General features: G+C 43.2%; 1 protein-coding gene across 1 annotated transcript in view; it reads right to left on the reverse strand.

The window, feature by feature from the left end:
* The window catches only part of LOC125297133 (sodium/potassium/calcium exchanger 3-like), a 39137-nt gene extending 18183 nt beyond the window's left edge, over positions 1-20954 (reverse strand). The window contains exons 1-2 of the mRNA XM_048247299.1: positions 20433-20954; positions 19165-19290 (exon numbers count right to left, since the gene is read on the reverse strand). Of these exons, the coding sequence (XP_048103256.1) occupies positions 19165-19290; positions 20433-20625 (319 nt within the window). The 5' untranslated portion in view covers positions 20626-20954. The remainder of the gene's footprint in view (positions 1-19164; positions 19291-20432) is intronic.
* Positions 20955-22601: the final 1647 nt, after the last annotated feature.

Genomic DNA, 22601 nt, shown 5'->3' on the forward strand with positions numbered 1-22601 from the left:
TGGACACTGCTGTCTATGTCTGCCAGTCTGTGTTCATCTCTCCATTCTTCCAGGATCCTGCATGCTTGTCCAGTCCTCAGTGCTGGCCTGGTGCCTCTCTCTCTGGAGGAGGACTCGTCCAGCAGAAGCATATGGACACCAACAGCCAAAGCCTTTCTGAGAACTCACTCTCTGCCAGGAGATTACTGATTCTGGCATTCCACAGCTCAGCTGTGACACATACACACACACACACACACACACACACACACACACACACACACACTTCTCTCTCTCTCTTTCTCTCTCTCTCTCTCTCACTCACACACACACACACACACACAAGCTCAACACCACATACATAAATATACAGAATGTAGCATGCATATTTATGCATGTGAATTCTCAACCTACATGGCCTGGGTACACTTATGCATAGAATTCGCATTACCTAGGCCGGGTACTAGCCAAGCATCCAGTTCAGTTGTTTCTATGGGGGGCATCCACAGGCCTCCAAAGGAGCAATTGCATCGGCCCACTGTCTCTGCACAGCCACACAACAGGGGCAGCATGGACACAAACATCAACATGCAGATGAACTCACTGGAGCTCGCTAAACACGCAGTCTCAGTGGACTGGCACAGCCAGCCGTGCTCTTTAGCTGTGAAACCACAATCACTGGAGCCAGAGTAGGAATTGCAGAACCAAGGACCCCACACACACACACGGTCTCACAACATACACACATATCTAAACATGTGCACATACTCCCATACTCACTTATATTTTAGCTTGTGCACTGACCTGGAAAAATGCACGCACACACACACACACACACACACACACACACACACACACGCTCTTTCCCTCACTCTCTCCCCCTCCACATCCTCATTCTGCCCCAGCAGCTGGATGTGTTCCATATTTATGGGTCCACAGATGACACGCCAGTGCAGCGCAGTGTAGCGCCTTCACAAACACAATCCCTTGATAGGTGGCACAGAACTTGCCCGACAATAAATACATCATCGCTTGCCCTCACGTGTGCGCGCGCGCGCGTGTGTGTGTGTGTGTGTGTGTGTGTGTGTGTGTGTGTGTGTGTGTGTGTGTGTGCGGCACTGATGCACTGCAGTACGAGTGTCCTAAGAGGTGCCTGTGTGGCCCCTGGGTGTTTTGTGAGGACCACTGCAGTCTTTAAGGGGAAAAGGGGGCCCAGTTTAGACCTGCTCCTTCCCCTCTGTGTGTGTGTGTGTGTGTGTGTGTGTGTGTGTAGGGCTGCTGCAGTGATCCAGGAGGAAATGAGGGCACCGAGTCCCTGGGTTTGCCAGGTCAGAGTTAACGTACACTTTTAGCCTGCTTCTCTCTGAATGGTAGAATGTCACACCCGTTCCAGTTTGCAGGACAAACCAACTGTTTTTTTTCCCGTTCCAGCTCAGAAAGTTCCACGTTCTGAACCCATTTTAGTTTGGCGGTAATGCTCTGAACAGTTCAAATGGTGGTTTGTGAACGGAACCGGTTCTTTGTCGGTGGAATAGGGCGAACGGTGCCCTTCAACTAATGATGACAACCGGGCACAAGACAGTCCACTTGTCAGCGGTTCTGTCTGTACTCTGTACAAAGTCCAACTAGCACGTTGTGACTGAAGACATATTAATGTGCTGGAAAATAATATGTGTCATTCTTTAAAATAGTGAATGTTTAGTGTTTTGGTTCCATTTAACAGGAAACATTCTCTTGTTTTGTCTTTCAGTGATTTAAATGCCACATTTCTATTGACCCCATCAATAGGTTGACCATCACAGTCTCTGTGGTTATAATCAGAGAAAGAAAATGAGAGTGAGGGAGACAGAGAAAGAAAAAGAAGAAAAGAAAAAGGGAGGAGAAGAAAAGGAAGTAAAGAGGAGCCTGCAGTCCACCTGCCTGTGTCTGCACTTGTTCTGCTACTGGAGCAGTGCAGCTGAGATTAAGTGGCCTGGTTCTCTGAGCAAGAGCCAACAGCTGGTCTTTGCCACACACAACAGCTCTCTCTCTCTCTCTCTCTCGTCTCTTGCTCTCTCTCTCTTTCTCTTCTTTCTCTCTTTCACACACACGAACCAATCCAGACCCCCACCCCACAAAAAACACACACACAAAAACCTGCTTCACAACCCTGAGTCTATCATCATCACACCATACACATGCGTGCAAGCCCACACCCACGGCCACACACACGCACACCTTGTCCTTCCATCAGGGTTAGCAGCAGCCTCTGGTAACCTTCCTCCGGCACCGCGGCACTGTGCGTGGAGCGATCGGTCCTATGCATGCCATTACGCAATGACCGCCACGGAGAAAGAACCAAACCAAATGATTCTGGAAACCCTGTGTGGAATCATTGTGTGGGACACAATGCCGGCTTTTCAGGGACACAGTGAAAGGTTTCCTTCTTCTGATGGGGAGAGGAGGCCGATGCTGTCTTTGTGTTGCGCGTGTGTACAGTGCGGTTCTGGTGGTTGAGGGGTCATGTGCGATTCATGAGACCAAAGCCTCGTCAAAGAGGTGAAAAGACCACTTGTGGAGAGGCAATCGGTCAAAAGTGTGTAGACTGTAAACTATTAGCACAGTATGATTGTGCTATTACATGGAATGCTATCTCAATGCAAATGTATCTTTGTATGTATTTATTTCTTAATTCTTCCAAGTATCAATTCGACTGCAACAGCTGAATGAGGGTTTGAGTCTGGTAAATCTACCAGTCACAGTACAGTAACACCATGGAAACCACATCTCCATCCTCAGTCATGAGTGGGCTGAAGTGGCCAGCGGAAGTGGTGGGTGACCCCCTCCTCCCCCTCCTACTCCACCTACTCCTTCCCCTCCTCCTGAGATTCCCCACTGGCCATGTATTGCTCAAAACACCTCCTCCTCCTCTCCTCGTCTACCTCCCCATCCTCCTGACACTCCTAAGATTCTCCTCCATCCCTCCTCTTCCTCATGCTAAGATTGTCCACTGACCACATATCACTCACATCACCTCCACCCTTCTCTTCCTCCTCCTGACATTCCCCACTGACCACATATCACTCACATCACTTCCACCCTCCTCTTCCTCCTCCTGACATTCCCCAATGACCAGATAGCACTCACAACACCTCCAGCTCCTCCTCCACCCATTGGCCGAACAACAAAAGCAGCCACAGTGCCATTCAGCCAGGCTGGCACCACGCCAAGCTTTCAGGCTCAAGGCACTGGCGAAGAGCGAAGGACTTGATTTCTCTCTTTGCTTCTCCACTTTTTATAATTATAATTTCCGTCCACATTTTCAGTAGCATTTTTGATTGTGAGCGCTGGGTTGTATTTTGTGCAACTGAACAAGGGCGTGAGGGGCTGAGAGTCTAATCTAACTGCACGGAAGTCAATAACAGGACTGAGCACAGGGAAGATGCATTGGACCATAAGAGACAAAAGTGGCAACTTTTTCCATATTTTCCTAACTCTGATTGCAAGATTCTGTACAACAACCAGAAACTGTAATTTTCAGAGATAAACTTTCAGAGAGATTGAAGAAGCTGAAAGAAGACAAAAGCAACAAGAACAGTAAGAAACACACCACCGACGACACATACGAGACACAAACTGCCACGGAGTTGTAAACAAGCTTGTGTGCTGGTAAACACAGGCATCTGTAATTGTAATTGGTACTTTGGTAACTCACTGGCCCCCACCAGGAACACAGATTGCAATTAGCGCTTAGCAGTTAGCGCCCCAGACGTACAGCGGTTTGGGTCCTGCTGCGGCACATGGTGTCGAGCGAAGGCGGCATGGCAGCAACCACAGCGGCACACAATCACCGCGTGATCGTCAAAGCGCCTTGTGTGTGTCGCTATGTCCAATCAGCGGAAGTCCATGCATCAATCAGCAATCATCTGTGTCTCCGCAGGGTGAGACTTTGCTGCGCAGCGTGGGATGCTTAAACATGAGAAGATGGATAAGCTGTTTGTGTCATGGGAGTGTTTGTGTGTGTGTGTGTTTGTGTGTGTGTATCTGTGTGTGTTTATTGGGGCATTTTCTCCTGCCCCTACACCCATTTCTGGCCACACTCTTAAACAGTTAAAAGTGTTTTAGCCCTTTGAACATCACTCATCTGGCCAGCAGGTTTATAGCAAGACCCTGAAGATGCTTTAACCCTTTACCCGCCAAAGTCGCAAAATTGCGACAAACAACGTCACTGATTAAAACAGACGATAGATCCATGTACGGTGACAAATCTCATTTGTACTCTCCACCACTAGTTGGCAGACACCCAGCGCTTCGATTCAAGCTCAACCTTTTTTTTCAAAACGTTCAGGAAGCACAGGAGAAACACGCGAGAAACACACATGAAGAAGGCGCATTTTCCTCCATAACGCGGAAGGCGATGCGGGCCATAGTTTTGCACAAATTGAAGCAGAAATACACCAAAAAAAATTCACGTGTGATGAAGTCTCGGTCTTTTATTCATCTATTCTGATTCTAAAGGATAAAATCTGCATTTTGGAGGATATGATCGATCGTCTATTGACAGTGATAGTCACGAGCCGCCTGTGAATGGGTGCGTATTGGCGTCTTTCGCGACAGTGTTCACTAAGCATACCAGGCTTATTTAGACCCTCTGCCCAACATAGCTGTAGGTGCCAGTGGTAATAGTGATGATAAGTGTCCGTAATGGATGTGGTATTACACGCTATTACACACGATTACCGAGAAACACATAAGACGACGTGCATTTCCTCCATAACACGGAAGCAATGCGGGCCATAGTTTTGCACAAATTGAAGCAGAAATACACCAAATGTTGAAGAAAAAGTTAACATGTGATGAAGTCTTGGGTCTGTTATTTACCTAGTCTGATTCTGAAGGAGAATATCTGCCTTTTGGAGAATATGAGCGATTGTCTAGTCAATGCTCGTCCAGTGAATGGAGGTGCGCCTTTTATGTCTTTTCGACAGTGTTCACTAAGCATACCATACTTATGTCGACCCTCTGCCCAACGTAGCTGAAGGTGCCAGTGGTAAAGGTGACGATAGTGTCCGTAATGGACGTCGTAAAGACAGCAGGGGTAGTAAAAATAGGGCTCTGAAGAACTACGAAGTCACCCGCGATAGGAACTGATTTGACCAGGCTACTTTATTGTATAGTAGAATAAGGTTTGTGGTTATAGTAATAGTTTACTATTGTTGGTTTACATGTGACTGCTTTCCTGTTCAGGTGTTATGTGGGTGAAATGACAAAAAAGTAAGCAAAACTGCTCAAATATAATGTTCAACATCCAGTATTACTGAAATGTGCATAATTCGAGGTGGTTGTCATCCAGTGACGTCATAATATGCAAATTAGATGTGTACATTTACCCCCTTCATAAACTTTTGTTCATACTCAATGATTTTCACATTTACAGTAGGACTTTATCTCTGACCAGTTTCAAGCCATGGCCTTTTGAAATTTTGATGTAAAAATCGAATGATGTTTTTTTTTTAAAACCTGGCGCCTAAAGGGTTAACAAAGAGACATGATGCAAAGGATTGACTGCACAGCAATTAAGTAGCCACTACAACTCCATTATGTCTTTAGCATCTCATTAAAAGTACATCAAAGTACACATTATGGTCTTAGAATGAGCATATCCATTTGTAGACAGCACACTTCGTTTTAAGGAGCATCAAAGATGCTGTTATTTCTAGAATAGATAAATATTATGTTTACTTGGTGACAGCTGTCACTGAAAAAGAAAACTAAGAAATGGACTTTAATGCATCCATCAATGCAATGGAACACAATTCCCTTAACCAGTCAGGAAACATCCAATTATTTTGTGAGGGCAGCACACTGCTGGTCCCAATGTGTGTCCACGTACTTACACACACACACACACACACACACACACTCTTACAGCACATACCTAATGCTATCTGTCACTATAGAACGGTGTTGACTCTGGGGAAGAGAGAGTGGATCTGTAAGCATGATGTTAATGACTTCAGCAGGTTGCCAGATGAGAGAGAAATCCCTCACGCTGCCGTCCGGCGCTGTCGCTTTGAATCACCTCACCCGTCATCCCAGATGGCACCATCACCATTACGGCACAGTGCCACCCCGGCTCACCAACCAATCCACGGCTGACTCAATGTTTCATGCTGGCGACTCCGCCATTAATGACGATGGCATGTTTTTCATGTCGGAGGAGAGAAGCATCATGAATATGTGATTAAGTGTGCTTTAAATTAGTCACTGTCATTATTATTCACTGCAATCACCATGAATCTCTCTCTCTCAGGAACATGTTTTTTTTTTTCTTTTTTTGTGGTTGTTAATTACAATAAGCTGCAGCTGAAAGTAGAGAGCTACCATGCACGTCTCACAAACTCTCCTTATTTGGTGCCGACTGTTCCTCTTTCTGGAGACAGTAGACAACAACATCGTCTAAGTAAATAAACTGCTGCTCACGCAACATTACCCGAGTAAAGTTCATCTCCAGCAGCCACCTCTTACTTTTCCTCCCTCCAGCCTGATAACTTGGCAGAGCTGGCCTGTACAGTATGTACAGAGGCGACGCTCCAGGGCCTGGCGTGGCTGTGAACTGTCCCTGCAGCAGCTGGATTTGGTGGGGGTGAGGGTTGTTGAATCGGTGCCCTCGTCAGTGGTGGCATCCATCAGTGGTGCCCATTACGTCATTCCTCCCCCTCCCCAATTCTCTGCGTATGCTCCCGCGCTGGCAGAGCCTGCCACTTGTGCTGTGCCGCCACGCCGATGACATAATCCCGAGGCCGTCACCGTGGCAACACACACTTATGGGAAGAGTGCAAGCTCAAATTGTGAGATGAGGTGATGTGAGGAGGGAAAGGGGGGCTACTCACAGGGATAAATAAGAATGATGAGTCATGTACTCTCTCTCTCTATCTATCTCTCTCTCTTGCTCTCTCTATCTCTCTCTGTGTGAGATTCACTCATTGTGCGACATGCTCCTATTCAATATTTTTCCCCTTTCTTTTATTTTTTTGCACTTCTTCTCTTTTGCATTTTCTAAACTGTGTAATTTACTTATCCAGATATATATTTTAACATGTCTTTTAATTTATTTACCTTTACTTTATTACACATCATTGGACAAAAAAAAGAGAGTTTTCCTGCCGCTGGAGACATCTCTTAGCTCAGCATACTGGTCGCCATATGTGTGAAACCCTGAGGAGAGACCATCACTCTTTCATAGCGCTTCCTTTCGTGGTTTTATACATTAGGAGGAAGGATGTAAAATTCATATACGCCCTTTTTCAGTTTTAATTTGGCTACTTTCATATAACAGACAAAATATGTTTTAGTAGTCGAAATAGGACGAAGTAGTACGAATATGCAAGCTCATCACAAATGTATGATAGATGGGCATATTCATGTTGAGACAGGGGAGCCTTTACTGTGATGAATGAAAGGACTTTACTGCTTCATAAGAGCAATGTTTTACCAATGTTTTATCAATGTTTTCCAATGTTTTACCTCCCTGTAGTCCAGAGGAGGGACACACCACATATAGTACACACATGTGGTGCATCTACCTTAAACACTGCATGGCAGCAAACCAGCCAATTACCATCATGCTCCCAATCCACAGCCAAAAGGGAAGCAGAGGATAATTGTGCACACTGGGAAATGCTTTCTTTCTCTCTTTCTTTCTCTGTCTCTCTCCCTCCCCCTTTTTTGTTACTCACAAGAACTCAACGTACACAAATTATCCCTGACTGCCTGCAGAGCTTAGCGATTAAACATGATGAACACCTGAAAAGCCTGACTCTGAGAATGTGTGGCCGTGTGAAGTTTAAAATAACCACAGCGGTGATGGGGCTAGCATCAAATTCACTGCCAAATGACGTAAAAATGAAAAGTATCCTGCCAGTATGTTCTTTGTTGCTTTACTGTCTATCACTTCCCCCTTTTCCTAAGCATGTAGTTAAAGTGCTTTAATCTGCTGTTTATTGCTTAAATCTTGGCTTTCTCTGATAGGAAAGTGTTCAGGAACAAATGAGAAAAGTAACTGATTACACCGTCATAAACAAAGGTTTTGAAACAAACAGGCACTGACAATATAAAAAAGTTTCCTTTTGTTTAGCTGTTTTATTCAGATGATTAGACTTGGGAACTAGTGTAAGTCTAAGCAGGACCATGGGAAACCTTAGCCTAGAAATCTAGACGCACCCTAGCGGCAGCAAATTACATTTGCTTCCAGGGCTAGTCTAGCAACTCTCCGTTGTCTTGTGAGCTCGAAAAATTAAACTTCTGTCGGGCCAATCAAATCGCGGTATAGAGTCAAGAGGGCTGGCTTAACATAATGATTGATGGCAGAGTTGCAACAGTTTGGCTTGAATTCCCTGCTACTTGAAAACAAAGAAGATGGATGTTGCTGTTAGCCAACAGTGTGACACGAGTTAAGCTTGTTTTAAGATGGCAAAAGTTTGAACTAGCCAACTAGCTCCGCTGGTGGGAAAACGCATGGGACTCCAGCCATCCTATTAAGCAGTGGAATTTGAAAGACAACCGATTATCCCGCCTGGACTGAGCACTGCGAACGGTGAGTGCCCAGACCCTACATTTTAATGTGGGTCTGGCTCGTCAGGCTAGGGAAACCTATGAGTGTCCTCGGAATATAGGCCAGTGATTGCAATGCAAAGCTCAATGACAATTGAATTACAATGACTAAATGCTACCAATATTTGTTTACCTCTTGGTTTATAATGACATTTATAAAGATGTTGTTATTATGCTATAACCATTTACTGTTGGTTAGTGCTGTGGCAGAAATAGCTTCTGTCTGTCTGTCTCTTCTGGTTCTTTCAAATATCACAAGCAGCACATATACCAGTAAGAATGTGAGAAAGATAAAACTCAATTGTGAGGGTGACAATCAGCCAGGACAATCTCATAAAACAACACACCACATACACATTATAATACAAAGTGGCCTTTGGGGCAGAACAAAACATTCAGGACACATGTCAGTTGACCGATCCCCTTTCAGGACACATGTCAGTTGACCGTTCCCCATTGTCCCTGGAGCAACTTGGGGTTAAGTGCCTTGCTCAAGGGCACAACCGTGGATGCCGGAAATTGAACCCGCCACTTTTCAGGCTACTGCATGCTAGCCCAGGTCCTTAGCCACTACGCTACCACCGCCTCAACCACACACGACCACACAAATCACCTCCACACACACTTCAACTACATCACCTATGACATATGACATATCACATATCAACAAAAACACATATCAACATATGTCCTATACAACTTCTAAACTACACACTACAACAGCCAGGACAATCTCTTCACACAATCTTGAGTGTCAACGCCTTGCAGGGTCACATATACTAATATAGAATCTATAGAAGTTATCTATAGATTTCCAGCAACTCTCTCCCATCGCTTCCTCCCATCTTTGTGCCATGTTCTAGATGAGTGTGGACATACGCCTCAATCCATGTTAGAAACCATCTCGCTCTTACAGAGATGGACTACATAAATGATTACGATGTACATCCTAGACTAGGATGGCCAATTTATTTCCAAGTACCAGTGCATGTTCCCATGTCTTAGGCTGTGACATTTTCCAGTCAGAGTCAGAGGGTACTGGGGGGACTGATGTAGATATTGGACTCGGACTCCCACTAGAAGCTCACTTGGGCTTCCGCAGAGAAAAGTCGTGCACTCGCTGAACTGGAAATAGATCAATAGGAAAAGCATCTGTTTACTGACAGAGAGCTACGGCACAGGAGCAAAGCTGGGGGGCTACTGTGGTCCTCAGTAGCTTATGCACTTAAGTGGCGTCCTGCTGAGAGAATATTTTGCGATTGAAAAGGGAGAAGGCACAGGGGGAGCTACATGTACATGGTCAAACTTTTAAATGTGTCTAAAAAATAGTGAAGTTTATTTTTCAATGATTTGACCAATTTCAAATGAAGAAAGTGGAGGATTCAGATGTATTCAGTTTTTTTTCCCCAGTTTTATGAAATCTAAGAGCAAGACAAACAGCTGCCTCATTTCTTAGGTTGGACATTTGATGTGAAAACATGCAGTAGTATATCAAAACATACATCAAACATAACAACGACTGACCAGTTGTGACCTATACTAGGCATTAAGAGGTTAGTAAGACGAATATGAACATATTCTCAATGCATCCCCTCTCCTTTTCAATAGGTGGAAAGTCTGCCTCATTAAAAATACATATTGTATGCTATATAAAGGCAGGCTAGGAATTTTAACCCTGGTGAAGTTTATTTTAGCTGTTGGTGTGTTTTAACCGCTGTTAGCTTAGCTGTTAAATGATCAACTACAGTAAGCTAGAACATTATCCTTTTCACATATAGTAGCCTACATACGTATGTCTTACATGTCAATACACTGCAATGTATATTATGAGCATTACTGTACAATGCGAGATAAAAAGAAGAAGAAGACATGTGACTAACGCACGTCACCATTACACATGCATGCATGCGAATTAAGCATGTAGACTTATGCATGCACATTCCTGTTTTATTTATGAACAAAATTCACTGTATGAAATTATTCGATCTGAGAGTGAGACGCCGATTATTGTGCTAAACAAAGTATAAGAATGCTCAGAGGACTATGAAGACGTTATCACTACTGGAGAAGTATTTTCTCTCTCTCTCACGAATTTCATCACCTGACATTTCCACAACAGACATCCTTGTTTGAGGGTAAAATATGTAAGAAAGAGGGGGTTTTCCAACAAGGAATAAAGGAAGATACACAAAGCTGTTTCTTTGTTATGGAGACATTTAACCTTCTGTAGCCTACTCTTTCCTATGAGAGGCATGCTTGTGGGTCAGTGATCGTCCATATGACACATATAAGCACACACACACACACACACACACACACACACACACACACACACACACACACACACACACACACACACACACACATATAATGGTAGAACCACAGGCAAAAGTTCTCATATAGTCACAGCTGTGCATGTGTATATATCAAAAAAGCATGCAATGGCAACCAAACAATGAAGCCAATGCTGAAGTTGGGAGAAAAAACAGCAGTACCTTGAACGTCCATATGGGGTGGCTCCAAAACTTATTTACTTACAGCCTGGTGCAAAAATGGTTTTGGGCCTTAAAATTAGTTTCCCTGTCGTTGTGTCATCGTTTAGACTTTTCAAAAGTTAGTGAGTAACAGACACTGTACTATCCAATAATAGTATTATTATAACCAAAACTTGTCTGATGGGATTTATGAGTTGTCTGTCAGCTTGTTAGATTACATCGTGTAGCACAACAAACATGGTGACTCAGAGCGTCCTATTTCAAGCTTCATACCCTCTCGTCAGATAAACTCCATGAGGGGTGACCTCATGGAGGGTATACTTATCTATGAAATTAATTTTTATTTTCATGTAAAGGACGCGACGCGACGCGACGCGACGCGACGCAAGACGCGACGCGACGCACGCACGCAGCATAGTCCCCTTCTAATTGGTTAGTGACTGGATTATTGAATGAGAGTATAGTTCCATGTCAAATCAGGAGACAAGTTTTAAATAGAAAAATTACTGGAAATCTGATGCTAGCAGGCGAGATGCAAATGGTCTAATCTGATTCAATGATCTACTGCATACTAGGCTGGAGCTAAAAGTGGTATCGCCAGACTCAGAGAACAGCTGGATGAACTGGAGAAAGGTAAAAATCAATTGTTTAACTCAAGTGGTGGTGAAAAATAAGTGTAATTTCCCAAATGGTGGAATATCCCTTTAAGAACTTCCGCAGCAATATATGTGTGTGACACGATCGGACAAAATGAGTCACAAGTTGCATATTCTAATTCTGAGATGCAGGCCAATTACTTCAAAAACCATTGATGATCTTGATTTTTCTTTTTTGGTGTTATATGAATGAAGTCAAGACAAGAACGTAAAGTTACAAAAATGTATATTCAAGTGGGCAAATCCTACATGTACCTGCCTATAAACTGTAACCTCAAACCTGATTTTCTCTGTTTTTCAACTGGAAAAAGATGGTGGGATGCCGTAATTCAAATTCTGTATCTTGACAACGATTCACGATATGACTTTGACCAGGATATATTTTTAAAGCTTACTGTGTCCTCTGTCCAAGATCTCAATTATGAATTCACTGTGAGTCATTTTGCCAATTATCACACTTGAAAAAGAGATCACTGCACATTTTTTAATGTGTCATCTTATGAGTTGAATGAATGATATTCAAATGAGTTGACGGTCATATTCAAATTTGCAGTGGTCTCTTAATTTTGAATATGACCATCAACTCCTTCGAATGTCACTCAGCAACTATAGGATGACATCATAAAAATGTGCAGTGGTCTCTTCATTTTTTCCAGAGCTGTATGCCAGCTTATACATTGTGGCTGGTAAAAAAACTAGATGTACCGCAGAGCGGTACAAAATATGACCGCTGCCCAGTCCAGCACATTATTTCCACAAAAATAAATCATGCTGAAAGGCCTATATGATTCTAATCTGTCTCACTAAATTGCATTATTCACACTCAATTCTCACTGGTATCTGCTAGACAACAAGTACCAAAAAATGATTAGTTCATAGATTTCACATGTAAAATTAATTTTATACAACCCCACCCCCATCTTGCCTGTTCATAATTCTGAGAAATTCTTGAATTGTGTGTGTGCGTTCTTGTGTGTTTGTCTGCATGATGTGTGTTTGTGCATATGCATGCATGCGCACATATGTCTACTGTGTGAGTATGTGTCATAATGATGATTACTGTGAATGTATGTGTGTGCGTGTATCTGTTTATGCACATGTGTGCACATGGAATGGGTTAACATGACCCCTGGAGGCAAACATACAGAAAAATTGGTCATCCTAGGCCCCACGGTTCTCAAGATATTCACAGAAAACTGTGTTCTGTTCTGCCCTACCCTCCTTTCGGGGGTCCAGTCCAGCTGGGGGCTACAGATCAAAACGAAAAATGACGGTTCCATGCTATCCATGTGGGGTTACATGCCCACCAAGTTTCGTGGTACCCCGGTCTTTCAGTGTCCCGAATCCTTGTTGGTGTATGGTCACTAAATGTACACATAAATTATTTTATTGTAAGGCCCCCCATGAACGAAAGTTCACAAAACTTGGCATGCATTCGAAAGGTGTCATAATGATCCTACACTTTCAATTTCGTGCAGTTTTGACCATGTCAGCCAGAGATATTGTGATGAAAACACCTAATTTTTGCTTTTTCATTTTAACTAGGGTGGCTTTTATACATGAAATAAGTGGTAATGGGATGGGTTGACATGCCCCCTTAAGACCAACATACAAAAAAAGGTGGACATCCTAGGCCCTACGGTTCTCGAGATATTCACAGAAAACTGTCTCCGGCCACCTACAGCCCAGTTGGTGTATAATAACATAAATTAATTTATTGTGTGGCCCCCCATGAACGGAATTCCACAAAACTTGGCGTGCATTCAGAGGGTGTCATAACGATCCTACACTTCCAATTTCGTGCAGTTTTGACTATGTTAGGTCACAGATACCTGCGATTAAAACACCTAATTTTTACTTTTTTGTGTTTAACTAGGTGGCGCTATACATGAAATGAGTGGTTATGGAATGGGTTGACATGGCCCCTTGAGATCAACATACAAAAAAAATGGTCCTCCTAAACCCTACGGTTCTCGAGATATTCACAGAAAACTGTGTCTGCCCTACCCTCCTTTTGGGTCCAGTCCAGCGGGGGGGGGCCACAGATCAAAAACGAAAAACGATGGTTCCATGCTATCCATGTGGGGTTACATGCCCACCAAGTTTCGTGGTACCCCGTCTTTTCAGTGTCCCGGAATCCTTTGACGGAAATTTGGACATGAAAAAAAAAAAAAAAAAAAAAAAAAATCTGACTAAACCTGGCCATGCCGGGCGGTCATAATAATCGGGGCGATGAAGAGATTAAAAATGTTGGGAAATTAACATTCTAAAGAATATCTGGGTTCATTGAATTCAACATAGAATTTTAGAACCTTTAATTGTTGCGGAACTTAGAATGTTCAAAAACCTACACCTTTAAGGGTTAAAATTCAGCACTGTGAAGGGGTAGCACTGTTGTATCCCCCTGTGTTGGACATCAGCTAAATTCAATTTGACCACAAGCTTTCATACTTTCTCCTCTTGACGACCAACTACGGAGAAAATGGATTGTGAATATACAGTAAGAGACAACCATATCATAGCTCAATACAGCCGCACATATGGGGGCCAACAACCTCACCAGTCCCCATTCTCTCCTGTCTGGATCTTCATTCCCTTCACAACACTGAAATCGAAACTATTTCTTCACCTTCTCAATCACTTCTTTTTCAGTTTACTGCTATGAAGCAAATATAAAAGCTATTACTATAAACTACTATGCTACTACATCTAGAACTAGCCTACTTATTATATCAGTCTTTTCTGTCATTCAAACCTACCTGTGGTAGGCTACCACACAAAACTGAAGATGCTGCGCTAACACAGCTGACGTTCCACCAGCAGTGTATGAGCTTTCTAAAGGACAATTGTCTACTTGATTAAAGTCTAAAGATTAAGGAATAAAAGCCAACGATACAATGTCACATCCCTCTGAGTCAGTGACATGCCTGTAATAGAGGTGCATGAATGTGGCCATGACCATGTGAGCACTAGTGCAGTCACATCTTAGGTGAACCTGTCAATCAACCAGAGGTGAACCTGTCAATCAACCAGAGGTGAACCTGTCAATCAGAGGTGGAAACCTCTGGCTTCAGAAGGTACAAGTCCTACCATGTGCTGTTCTACCTGTGCACATCACATGCACTGCAAAAACTGCTTATCTAACTAAATATAACCAGGTGTTATTCATCTTATATCAAGATCAAACAATCTAGTTGGTATTGTTTTCAGTATAAAGAGCCTTACCTAGCACTCTCTCATAAAATCATTTGACTTAATTTAAGTATAGTTCAACTTATCTTAAGATGTCTCATCCTGAAAACAAGCCAATGTGTCTGTCAGTGCATTGAGCAAATTTGTCTTGATAAGAAAGAAGTCCTTAAAATAAGTCAAAGCCTTCTAAAATTAAGTCAAAATGGTATTTTGAGGGTGTGCTTGGTAAGTCTCGTCATACTAGAAACAATACCAAATAGATTTTTTGATTTAAATATAAGATGAATAACACTTGATCAGATTTTATTTTTTGCAGTATGTGTGATTTCACTAATTATCTAGCACTAGCACTATCTACCGGGCTGATGAATTGTGTTCATTATGTATCTGGTAGGAGTCAAGGTTTTCCACCTCTGCAATTACGTGTATAAATCAATTAAAGAGATGCCTTCTGCCCTGCAAAGCCAAAGTGCAGTAATACAAAGTATGAAAATTCCAAACTAAGAAAAACAGCATTGTTGTTTGTCTTTCACACTGTATTTTAGCAGATACTGTAACATGATGGTTCTCTATACAGCAATGACGTAACAAATTGACTTGCAGTTGGACTTAATTGCCTTGTGACATGCAGCTCAAATGCTTATAACTCCTTAAAAGTCATGGCTCACATTCCACAGAGCAGCTTCACAGATAAAAGCTTTAATTTAATGCTACTTGAGACACTTGAACACATTGTCAACTGAACCAGAGTTGCCTCCAACCACAGTCTTAATTCAATGTGATGCGGCCTGCACACTACACTAACTTTAGACTTGAACTTGTGAATGCTGGGCGGTGTAAATCAAGCACCCAACTAGGAGCCTGAGCTCAGTGAATCACTCACGGGGAGCTCAGAATGCTTCAGCGGCTGCTGTGATCGCTGAAATGAAACAGGCCTCCACTCAAGAGACCAAAGGCCCATGTGCTGAGTGTGTGCGTTTGCATAGAATAGATATCAAGATGAATATTTCAGGTCCATAGAGATATACAGTATGTCCCATCATTGAGTTTAAGTCTTTGTGAAAAGACTGTCTTCTTGGACATGCTCCGAGAGTCGTGGCCATGATCATTTTGAAACTTGACATTAGACCTTGAGCAAATACAGCTTGACGGTTGGGAACTAGAACTTTCTTTTTGTTTTGTTTTGTTTTCGTGCTTTTCTAACCTTTATTGATAGGGCAGTAGAGAGCAGACAGGAAGTTAGGGGGAAGGAGTTACTGGGGAAATAACCGCAGGGTCCCCCCATGGACACCAGGTCAGTAAATGGTGTTGGACACTGACACCACTGCTGCTCAGTGGCTGAACTGGAGCTTTTCATGACATGATCTGGTGTTTCGTTCCTCTTAATAACCTGACTAAGCCAGCACGCTGGCATAATTAAAGTATAATTAATTTGTTTGTGACCCTATTTTCATCATCGTTGTCACGACTGTTGTGGTTATCCTCCCTCTGATGTCAAACAACCCACAGCTCTTAAGAGCCTCCTGGGTAGAATTAACAGGATGTGACTGCATCGTAGTTTTGTTGTGACTCACTTAAAAAGGACCCCGAAAAAAGACACACAACCCCCAATTTGTTTCCTCTGAGTCTTCTCTCAATGATCAACAGGTCAGGGCGATGTTAGTGGTGAGTCACCAAGACAGCGTGGTGTTCAAGAAGGTGCTATCGGAGCTTCTATCATCCTCCGTTGCTTTCCCCCGAGAGAGGGGACCCCCACTGCCACACACAAACTGCCCACAGCATCGCAACGTGGGGTCGACCCGCTCGTAAATCACTCCCCGGTTTAATGAGGCTGCAGTTCTACCCAGAGGGGATTCCTCGCTGGTCCTCTCCAACAGAATCTTGTTCAATTACAAACTCACGAGAAGTTGTGTCCAGGTTCATAAGGGCAACGGTGGATGCTTCCCGAAACTTTCGAAATAATCTGTTGTGCAACTGTCAAGGGCTACGCACCAAACACATTGCCTCTCTGAAGATTGTGCAGATCCAGATCCAGACCCACATGCACTGATTCCAAACAGGCAAAAACAGTGTGAATAAATGTAACCAAAGAAGAGTGTAATTGCACTGGCTAGGAAAAACATGAGTGAAAACATAAGATCACACTTTGCTAGAAGTGTGAGTACAGAGACACAAATGTACACACACACACACACACACACACACACACACACACACACACACACACACACACAGATAAACATCTCTCTGATATCTCACAGGGTATTGGGGTGGGGGTGGGGTGGGGAGTATTATGTGAAATTAACTAAATGAGTTCTGAGTGAGAAACAGGAACAGCGGGAGAAGAGAACGAGTAATCAACAGACACGGCACCCTCCAGAGAGAAGGAGAAAGGGAGAGAGGGACAGGGAGAGGGAGAGAGAGAGCGAGAGAGAGGGAGAGAGAGAGAAAGAGATCGTGAGAGAGGGAAAGAGAGAGAGGGAGGGAGAGGAAGAAAGAAAGAAAGAAAGAAAGAAAGAGAGAGCAAGAGAGGGGTGGTAATGTTTGATGATTGTGTGTCACTCAGCACAAACAGGATATACCTGGACACACACACAACTATGTGCACACACACACACACAACTATAAAACAACAAGAACACACACACTGGAGCATGCACACACAGTATATGCAGCATTATGTGTATGCCCACACACTCTCCTGACTACATAAATACATACACATGCAAACAAGAGATGGAAATGCAAATGTGCACTTAGTGAACTAACCTAAGGCAAAACCCCTCTGCAGTAAGTGCTTCACCTAACTCACACATTACACAGGCAACAAAGGCCAGCTTTACCAGCCTCTTAATACTAAACCTCAGACACATCCTGAATCCTCTAAAACCACTACAGCAGTTAGCCCAGAGAGGACTGGGGCGGTTAGTATTCTAAAATCTTTGGCTAGCCCCTGCGTCTACGACGCAGGCTTGGAGGTGTGGCTCTGATCTAAAACAGGAGATGGGGCCTTCCCTGGAGTGCTGGCTCACTTGACCTTTGACCTCTGCCCCTAGCTATATTCGGCAGGGTGACTTTGGTGGAGTGGGTCTAGGAGGAGACTGAGGACTGCGTGGTTTTATTAATGAGGCCACCGTGTGCTGTGGAGCAATCACCTGGCTTTAGTTTAAAAAAAAATAAAATAAAAAAATACAGTAGCAATGTGGCAGTAACATTAAATCGCATGAACATATTAATCGTCTTCCTCAAGGTAAAAGGAAATGTTGACACAATAGCATCATGACACACACGTGTACAAGACAGTAAACTCCATTAGGATGATTGAAGAACTGTATGTCTAAATAGCCTGTCTTCACTTGAGCGTAAGATTTATTACATTACTTTACATTTGGCTGACACATTTTTAGCCAAAGCGACTTACATATGTCAACTATATTACAAGGGATTACATTGTCTACGGAGCAACTTGGGGTTAAGTGCCTTGCTCAAGGGCACAACGGTGGAAGCCGGGAATGGAACAGACAACTTTCAGGCTACTGCACGCTAGCCCAGCTCCTTAACCGCTACACTACCACCACCCTACAGGCTACTGCACGCTAGCCCAGCTCCTTAACCGCTACACTACCACTGCCCCGATATTCATAGATGAACATGGAGACGGATGTGAGTAGCCTAATCAAGATTGATTGGCTGATGTTGGGAAGGCTCAGAACTGCCCTCAGCAGGTGTAGCATGAATTTCCCCTAGGGATCAATAAAGTATGTATCTATCTATGTATCTATCTATGTATGTATGTATCTATCTATCTATCTATCTATCTATCAGAGCTACAGAAAGAGGTGGTTGATGGAAGTTGTGAAAAGGCACATCAATGTAGAATTCTATACGGACTCCCATCTCTCTAGTCTCTGAACTCCAAGACTCTTGCAGCCATTAAAGGGTTCCTCATGTTTATGAAGTCCACCTGGTAATCTACAGAAGTATGTTACTAATACTATGGTTATGGTTGATAGCCTACTTATACTACTGGATGTGCTCAGTATCTAATGTATATTAAATTAATCAATCATTGTATGTCAATGTAAATATGTGATACTGTGTAGGTTCTACAGCACACCTTCACCGGTGACACAGCTGCAGTGAAGCTAGGAGTCCAAGGAGTTCTAAGAGTGTCCTAGAAAGAACTTTTTTATTGTCCCCATTATGTAGCTGTATGAGTCTTTCCTCTTCTGTGAGTGTACTATCCTCACCTGGAGATGTGCAGTTCTTCTGCTCATCCTGCTCCTCTGTGCTATTGTAGTCATCTGAGATGTACAGCAGTCTCCTACCAATGCCCCGGTCAGCGTCGTGGGACGTGAAGCTGGACACGTCATAACCTAAGAAACAGGAAAACGCAAGGAAAGCTCAAATGCACACACTTGTAGCACTTATACCACAGACTGGCACTTGCTCTGGAGTTGTCTTTATTTCTATTTTGAACGAACTGGAAGAAAAACCTTTTTTATATCACTATAGAAATATTATTTGTTTTATAAATAGCCTACCCAGGTTGACCTCTTCATCTAATGTGACTTTTGAAGGTCACATCTTGAATAAAAATGTATTTATAATATTGATTGAATGTATTCAAGGTCATAAAAAAAGATTTCCTATTTTGGCAGATGGGTTGTGGTGATGGTTAACTTAGCCCCTTCAAATGCTGTCAAGTAATATTATATAATATTGATAATATGATATATATGATATGATTTCCATGCAATGGGTTTTAACGAACAAGCACTTGTAGTGACTTAACTCCAACAAATAAGCTACTTGTGGCTTTAAAATGCGCTTCACAGAGCGCATGGCTTTCACAGGCACTATCACTATGCTCGTCGTGCACTACACAACCTGCCAGTGCACATCATAAATAATCAACCTTAATTGATATGCCGTCATGTTCATTAAGAGATCTCAAGCATACAATAGAAGGGAAGTGCATTAGCCCCCGGTAGCTTTTACGCTTACATTGGACACACACCGAAGCACACTGGTGCGTCTCCGTTAACCGATACTGATGTGCAAATCACGCGGTGCGGGGTATGAATATTTACACCTAACCATCTTGCTCCCACGATAAAGATGTAGTCATAGTTAGAAACAATTTAATGGGCGTTCTGCACTCAGTTAGGATTTTCGCCCTCACTTTCGAATTCTTAACCGGCGGTCTGGAATCTTTTTTTACAATACGTTTTGTTTGCGGTCACGCCGTATCGCGACATGAAATTGGGCAATCCCTGGATGTGATTTACCATCAAAAGTTACCGTATCTCCATGCAATCCAGTAGCCTATCACTTCATTCAGAGCATCATGGTTCATGAGTTAATAAATTACAGATTTAACGGTTTAACAGGCACACATTTTCAACCTGTGAATAATATGACAGTGAGAACATCTGGTGTGTTAGTTACTGACATTAGGAGTTATGAGACAGACACTACAAACTAAAAGTGGCACGATGTCTCCCAGCAAGCTCACCTGTCCCGTCCGCGAGATAGCAGAGCGCTGTGACAACCAGAAACATACCACCCAAAAAGCACAACTGTATAAACAACAACTCCTTGCGTTTTTTCCTCCGGGCTTTGATCTTCTTCTGGTTCAGCATTACTTGCAGGGGTCGATTCCTGGACCGGACAGCTGGAGACATACTACCAGTAGTTATCAGATCCATGCGCTCTCCGCGGAGAGGGGTTCACACAAAAAAAAAAAATCACGAGGGTTACAGGATGACCGCGAAAGTAGGTTGGTGAAAAAGTGTGCGAGGAGTTACCACATACGTCCACAGAGTAGCCAAACAATTCTGAAATACCGGCGGCGTTGATACGGCACAACCTTCCTTCTATGCCATTTCAAGTATCAAAATGTGCTATTCCTGAAGGGGTGGGCGGCAGGAGGGCTCCATGTACGCGTCAGGTTATACGCAGCGCACTGTGCGTGGTGATGTGTAGGATGTTGGCCGAGAGAGATAACGAGAGAAAGCGAGAGAGAGAGAGAGAGAGGGGGGAGCGCAAGAGATTTTCAAGCAGTTAGATGTTGGAAATGGCCTCAGCGTGTAAGAGAAATTACTGGAGCCGCGGAACAAAAAAAAAAAAAAAAAAACGACGCCTATCACTGCCCTCTTCTGGGAAAAGGCGCTTCAGTAGGACAAAAATTCCATGTCGACCGCTGAATTACATAAGATTATATAAAGGGTTTGTTTGCGCCTCAGAACGAACTTTTCGCACAACATTAATTTTGACGACTAATAAATTAAACAGTAGGCTAACTCTCATCACCATCCAATGAATGTATGAAATTATACTAGGCCATGGATGGCTTTTGGCTTGTGGGGAAAATAAACAAACTCCCACTTTGTTTACAACTCCAAACATTCTTTCAGTTATTTTGTATGACAAAAAACTTGGGCTAGGGCATTTTTATACAATAATACTTTTATGACTGAAGGCTATTAGTTCACTATTCTACAACCTCATCGTGTCTTGGACTAAAGATGGCAACTGATGCTTTGGTGTTCAAAGAGAACTCCTGATAGCCAACAAATGTCATCTGGCTAGCAGGCACGAGTGGTTGTCAAGCGGCTGCATTCATGTAAATCGCACTGGAAACTTTCCAGCAAGAACGGAAAAAGTGGTTAGGCTCTAGGCAGCTCGTTTTCACTGGGGTGAGCGTTTAACTCTTTCAGTTGACATGAGGTCGAGGGAGGACACACACACACAGAGAGAGAGAGAGAGAGAGAGAGAGAGAGAGAGAGAGAGAGAGAGAGAGAGAATCTCCTGTGTATTCCTCAGAAAATTCCTGCATATCTTTTGGGGACCTTAATATCTCTCTAATGAGGAATGAAACACAAAGTGGCCCACTCCTTTCCCCACTTGTTGAAACACATAAAAAAAAAAAAAAAAAGAAATCCCTGAGTCTCTGAAGTGCACAGAGGAAGTAAAAAAAAAGAATTGCAAAGAAAGGATGAGGAGGAGGAGAAGGAAGGGGGCCGGGACACAAATTAAACCCAGTTAAATTGTTTTTCCATAGCCAGTGGGGTTTAGAATGGCGCTCACACACACATACACACACACACACACACACACAAGATGGAAGATAAAGCCAGAGAGAGACTGTCCCAGACTCTATAGGCAAGCCTATCAGAATGCCTGGAATTTAACCCAGTTTCCTGGACTAGTGGGAGAGGCTACCACACCCGTGGTCCAGCTTTCTAACTGGACATTTAGCTTCTAACAGCCAGCCGCACAACAATGTGCACACACACCATATCACCATCATTGTTACTTTACAACTTACCTAGTAACAGGTGAAGACTTAAGCATACCATGTCTGTATGCACCTGAAACAAAGCAGCACAATAAAAAAATAAAAAAATAAAAAAATAAATAAATGCCCCGCCACTCAGTGCTTGTCAACATTAACTCTTATTCAGTTGAGATTCTGCTATGCAAAACAGTATGACGATTTTGGAATTGAGAGAGAGAGAGGGGGGGGGGAATCGAGACATATTTGGGTCATGCCTTCTCCACCATGCTGTCCCATGAGTGCCCCCTAACACAGCGTGCATCACTCCCGGTGAACACACACACACACACACAGCGTGCATCACTCCCGGTGAACACACCCACACACACACAGCGTGCATCACTC

This window comes from Alosa alosa, chromosome 7 (assembly GCF_017589495.1).
Source record: "Alosa alosa isolate M-15738 ecotype Scorff River chromosome 7, AALO_Geno_1.1, whole genome shotgun sequence".
NCBI lineage: Eukaryota > Metazoa > Chordata > Actinopteri > Clupeiformes > Clupeidae > Alosa > Alosa alosa.